The sequence below is a fragment of the Chenopodium quinoa genome, unplaced genomic scaffold (genome assembly GCF_001683475.1).
Source record: "Chenopodium quinoa cultivar QQ74 unplaced genomic scaffold, ASM168347v1, whole genome shotgun sequence".
Lineage (NCBI taxonomy): Eukaryota > Viridiplantae > Streptophyta > Magnoliopsida > Caryophyllales > Amaranthaceae > Chenopodium > Chenopodium quinoa.
Genome location: NW_018745533.1, coordinates 864,830 through 871,274, shown reverse-complemented (window position 1 = coordinate 871,274; position 6,445 = coordinate 864,830). Strand labels below are relative to the sequence as shown.

At 32.4% G+C, this 6,445-nt stretch overlaps 1 protein-coding gene across 1 annotated transcript; it reads right to left on the bottom strand.

Annotated features, from left to right (window-relative positions):
* Positions 1–904, bottom strand: LOC110715814 (auxin-binding protein ABP19a-like). Its single transcript, XM_021894428.1, has one exon. It carries the CDS (start codon positions 855–857, stop codon positions 234–236), a length of 624 nt encoding a protein of 207 aa, XP_021750120.1. The 5' UTR covers positions 858–904; the 3' UTR covers positions 1–233.
* Between the last annotated feature and the right edge of the window lie 5,541 nt (positions 905–6,445).

The following is a 6,445-nucleotide window of genomic DNA, read 5'->3' as shown; positions in this document are numbered from 1 at the left end:
TCACATGAAAAAAACAATTATATTAACAACAAATCAAATTCCGAAAGGAAATACAAAGAAACAACAATGCAATACATTAATACAACCATACAAAAATTGAACTAATAGTTCAATTTTATTAGGGGACAATATTTTTTTTTTTGGGCATTTTCCCTTTTGTTCAATTGCTAGAAAAAAAAAATTTAAAAACAGAACAAATTCTGAGCATATTGGCTTACTAATTAGTTAAGCCATTAGTTTTTACCACCAAGAACACCCTTGAGCTTCTTAATGACATCCTTAGGAAGGAATGTAGTTGTTGCAATAAGATCAGTTGGCAGACCATTAGCAAAGAAAGCGTAATCTGTAATCTGAAGTCCTGGACTCGGGCTGCTGAAGCTAACGAAGGCGAGTGCTGGTGATTTCCCGGCGTTGATTTGGAAGTGAAGTAGGCCTTGTGGGAAGACCATCACATCACCCTTGTTAAGTGTCTTGAAGTAGATGTCGTTTGCTGAGTCAATGAATCCAGCACAAATCTGGCCTTGGATGACAACCAGGATTTCGGAACCCCCTGGGTGAGTGTGCATAGGGATGACACCGCCAGCAGCGATGTCTAAGCGAGCAATGGAGAGTCCTAGGCCGTTTACACCAGGAAACTGAGCAGAAAATGCTGGTGTAACAGCGGCTTTGATGAGATTGGATGTGTTGCCTGCAGCGGCTAAACCATGGTAAACAAAGTCATCGACTGTAACCTTGGATGGCTTCTTGCAGGAGTAGCCTGCAGGTCCATCAGGGAGGTTCAAGTCTGCAACGCAGTAGTCTCCTGCGATAGCAGAGGAAACAAAGAGGGTGAGGACGACGAAGAGTTGAGGATACATCTTCGAAGACTAGATAGATAATTTTTGGTGTGGTTAGATTGGTAACGTACTATACCTGTTTATATAGAAAGAAGCGGCACGGCTGTTTATGAATACAGCCAATCTGCTAGGCCAGCCGGGCCATTGTCGAAATGGCTCACATGTTCGAGGCGCATGTGATTGCTTGACCCCATACACAGTCGAGTAAAAACAAGCAACAACTTTTTGTTCTGATTTGTAGCTGTGCTATGTATCATTACTGCAGTCATTTATCACTAATTAACTTTCAGATGTTCTGATAACCTGATAATATAGATGTTGTCGATTGATTGACAATCAAAATCATGGTTGATTACTACATCTATCTTTCTCAAGAAATGATTAATGTAATACAGTAACTAACACCTATGACAGAACTCTGCATTTCAGTGATTATGATTGCCTGATAACTTCGCGTGTATATGTATATGTATGTGTGTTTCTTTCAATACGTGTATTCATAAATCAGAATAGTAAGGAATTCGAGTCAGTTTCATGTAGAATAAGTGAAAATTATGTATACTTATTTCTGGAAGTATTCTGCCATTAAGTCGTTTAAGGAAGGCTTTTTTCTGCAATGAATACATGAATTTGAGTCATACATACGCCATATTACATAGCAGTATATCAGTAAATAAGTGACATGAGTCATACATGTATTTCAGTTTCAGAACTTAATAATTCCTTACAAATTTTGAGAAGTTGAGCTAAATGTAAGGTATTCTTGGTGTAAAGGCCGGATGGAATACACCTTCGACACTTTAACCAACTTAGCTAATTAATTGTTATCCATGAAAAAAAAAAAAATCAGTAAAAAAACAGAACATCAAACTATGGTGAATTGAAGTTACCTTTCGCGTCATTTGAAGTTAATTTTTTTTTGCTAGATATACATATATTTCAATGTTTTATGTAGTAGAGAAAATATAAATAAGGTGGTCCATAATCACATGGTATTGTAAAGAAGCAGAAAATGCCATTTTTGACAACTATAAGAGATAGACTCTGCTAGTCTTCCTAAAATTCCAAGATTATTCCACAGAAAAATAAGTGGATCTTATGAATTACCCTTTTAAAGGGTTCAACCCCATGTTTAGGAATTAAAGCATATTGTGTTGTTTTCCTTCATTACTCTGCACAAATATAGCCAAATATACAAAAACTAAAATATAAAGTTCATTCCAGCCTGCTAATTTAATTACCAAATTAATCATATACTACACTAAATCAAATTATATGACTTATGTCCAACTTAATAATCCTCTGCAATCTTTCTGAAAGTAACTACATTGTTCCTTTCAGACAATGTCGCGCTATATGATAATCTTAGCAGTAACATAGGCATGTAACGAAAAATGTATTAAGACTTTCAGATTGATTTTTTTTCAAGTCTTAAAAGTTAACATTGCAACATTAGCAATTTATGTAATGTGGTATGCCAAGTAGGCGTAACCGAGGATAAGGTTTATAGAAGAAGAGCCAATAGTTGTATACATTATCTGTCTAATAGCCATACATCTTCAAAAGGTAAGATGAAGATTCATGTATTTTGTTCTATATGTTTGTATTATATTGTTCAGTAAACAAAAAAAGTTAAGATATTTGACAGTTGTACAGGAAGGCCACAACTTTTTCTAACAATTCCAAACTTTTTGTAGAATAGATAGATATTTATTCCATGTTGAGCAATTTGAGCATGATAATAGTTGTACTACTACTCAAGGTCCCCCCATCAAGTAGCTGGTTTCGGATCAAATAACCGACCCAAATCGAACAAGATAAACAGTTTAAGGTGGGAAATACATTTCCTGCTTGACACAAGAAGAGTTGCCTGAGTCAATTATCAGGCCATAATATCTTCCTTCCCAATGTATGTGAATATGTGATGCATGGAAATACAAATTTTGCATAATTTAAGCTCAGCGAAATTAATTCAGTTCAACAAAAATAAGGTGAAGTGAACAGAGCCTTAGTCTTAGAGCATTTTTTGAACTAAGGAATACTAAAAGTGCCTAAATCTTCAACAAACTTAAATGGAATAAAATAGAGCGTTGGTTTGGTCAGTCACAACTCAAAGGCTCCTGTAGCTAGACATTATTAGGACAAAACTACCTTGACTTCAGAGAATTAAAGGCATGTTCACATTTATTGAACTAAACTGATTAGAGCTGAATTGAACTGAATTGAACTGAACTGAGCTGAAATGAATATTTTATGAGAGAGGGAAATTAAGAGCTGAACTGATTGGAATTGAACTGAACTGAACTAAATTGATTAGAGCTGAACTGAAGCGAAAATTATAAAAACGAAACCATTCAGTTTGAACAACAAAAAGCGAACTGAAATTAAGTAAATGTGAACAGACCCTAAGTCTAGTTTAAGGGAAACTCTAAAATGCCAAATTAATTGCAATTCAAACACATGCAATTAGTCTAAGCTAAGTAATATTATAAGCTTATAGCATCCAATATTATAGGTTTATGTTCAAATTGAAAGAGTTGCATCATGGAAACTAATAAAGATGAAAATTGGGTTATATAAGTTGGTGAAAAGGTGAATTGTTAATAAATGCAAACTCAAATTCATGAAAAGGTAAATTGCTAATACATGCAAACTCAAATTCAAAGACTAGATGGTTTATCACTAAGTTATGTGTATTATACACTAGTATTCTTTTTGCTACAAAATATCAACATTGGGGTGAATGATATAATTGAATTGTTTATGAGAGAAGAAAATTAGGAACTGAACTGAATTGAACTGGTTGGAGCTGAACTGAACTGGAATGGACTGAACTGAACTGGAATGGAGTTGAACAGAATAGGCCCTAATTAAGAAAATATTGAGTTTTGATTCAAAAATATATTTCCTCCGTTTTAAATTAGATGACACGATTTAATTTTAGACCATATTCATAAACTTTGCTTTGACTAACATTTGTGTTTTTTTATAAAATCAATTGTAATTAAAAAAAAGTTGTCATCTAATTTACAACAAAAGTAATCATTAATTACATATAATACTTATTTAAAATATATATATATTTTAAATATATATATATATATTTAAAATTATATATATATATATATATATATATATATATATATATATATATATATATATATATATATATATATATATATATATATATATATATTTATTTACATGTAATACTCTGTAGTTCATGACATAGTCCGGGCCCAACCCAAATACCAGCTATTGACGAAAAAGTAATAGAATAAGCGAGCCACATGTCCATATAAAAAATTGAAGCATTCATTTAGATTATAGATACGCCCAAAAACGATAAAATTTGAGGATGCATATTAGAAATTTAGAATGATCGGCCAACTTTGAGAAAACAAATGGCCCAACATCGTACAGAAAAGGCCATCAAGGTGACAATTAGCTTGGCCCAATTAAACTTAAGGTTGGTAACAATTGGCTTAGCCCATTTTAACTGGAGTTGGTAACTCACTCTCCTAGTCTCCTCTCAAGTCTCAACCGTCCGAGGAATAACTCCTTGTGCTCTGGTTACTGTAGACTGTAGAGCATAGTGAGCCGTCGTTGTACAGGTGGAAGCTAAAGGTGAGGAGTTGAGGACGATTGTGCGGTGTTAGCGCGCTTTGTGATGTGGCGGATCTTGACAAATTTTTTTGGGGGCCGATCGAATTATAGTTCAATTATTTCTTAACTATCTACGATTTTACACTATTCATGTATTACAATGAAATATTGAATTTACTAATATATAAATGTTATCCATGTTGGATAGGTGTTACGGAGTATAAAACAACCCGTCAACCAACAAAAAAAACATATTCAAATTTTGACTTGTATGAAACATTAAATTTAGCCTGACTTGATACAGTGTATGTGTTAAAGTGTAACTTAATAAATTAACAATATAAAAGTTGCACTAACAAGTATGAAATATTGAAATCTATAACAACATTGCGAATAAGTAAAGTAAGAAGAAAGATACCACTAACTATATAGATATGCATGTATTTTTAATTGCTTGTGATGTAGTTGTCTCATTAAAGACACTAATTATAAGTAAAATAGTCTAAGTAGATAATAGATTTTGGATCAAAATCTAAGGGGGGGCTAAACCCAGCCTTGCCCCTTAAAAGATCCGCCACAAGTGCTAGGTCATGTGAAGAATAAGTTACATCGTGTCATAGTGGGCTTATGCCAATCTTTCAAAACCTGGTCATGCCATATATTGCTTAATACTAGTAATTATTATATCTTCAATCAATTTGTTAAGAAATAAGCAGGTCTATCTGTCATGCTAGCGCAAAGTTTGAGTCAAAATTTTGAAAATGATGTTCATTTATGTTATTTATGTTATGACATATCAACGTGCCTCTGCCCTTTAGTGGTATCAAATCAGGCTCATTTATGTTATATCTAAACGACCCTTATATCAGCTCAACCCATGTCCATCTCTGACAACAACAACAACAACAACAACAACAACAATAATAATAATAATAATAATAATAATAATAATAATAATAATAATATTGTTTCTTGGTATGTACTTTGTGTTAATCTTTTTTTTTACTTGTTATAATAGAGAGAATTTAGTAAAAAATTATGGTCAAGAAAACTTATGTAAATATCGTAGAAACTAACAGCATGCGCTAAGGGCGGACCTATTAAGGGTCCTGGGTGGCATTGCCCCCCCCCCCCCCAAAAAAAAAATAATAATTTTTTTTTATTTGGTATAAATTTATATATTAAATACAATTTTAATGTAATAAATAACATTAATTTAGCTTTGTCACAGTACAGTGATAATGCATTTATATTATGCAAAAAGTCTTAGGTTCAAGCCTTCGGATAAGCATTTTTTTTGTTTTTATATTTAGTGTCCCTCCACACTAATTATTCTACATCCACCGCATGACATGCGCCAGGCGACTGTAGTGCTGTTGACTTTTGTACCACCAACTCAACTCACAGATAAAGATAAGCAGCCTTTAGCAGTTACTCCTATTAACGTTGCCACAAATAATTGAGTGTTGAATATGAATTGGTCCCTTGTCCAATACCGACCATACCAATAGACAATGATCTACATGTTATTGTTTGCTCCAAAAAAAAAAAAAAAAAAAAAAAAAAAAAAAAAAAAAAAAAAAAAAATCTACTAGTTATTATAAAGAATTCAACTAATCATTTCATCATTTGATTGGTTGTTGGGTCCTTAAATTTTCAATCAGGAATAATCCTACATCCACTTGGTTTAAGAATTAAGAAAATAATGTACTGTAGTTATTACCGTTTTTATTTACTTCGACTCACTTACTGTTTTACTATTTATGTAGTCAAAATAAATTAAATTTAACTATATTTCATAATTCACATAAAAATTAAAATAAAAATTAAAACTAAGTTGCATACTTGCATGTGGAATCTTGTTTTACTCAACTTAATATAAAATTGGAAAATTTGTCTAAAAAATAATACAAACTTTAAACGGTCTGCCAAAAACAAGTCGATATTTTGATTATTTCTAAATTATACAAACTTTGGGGAGTATCCGCTTTAAACAAGTTATG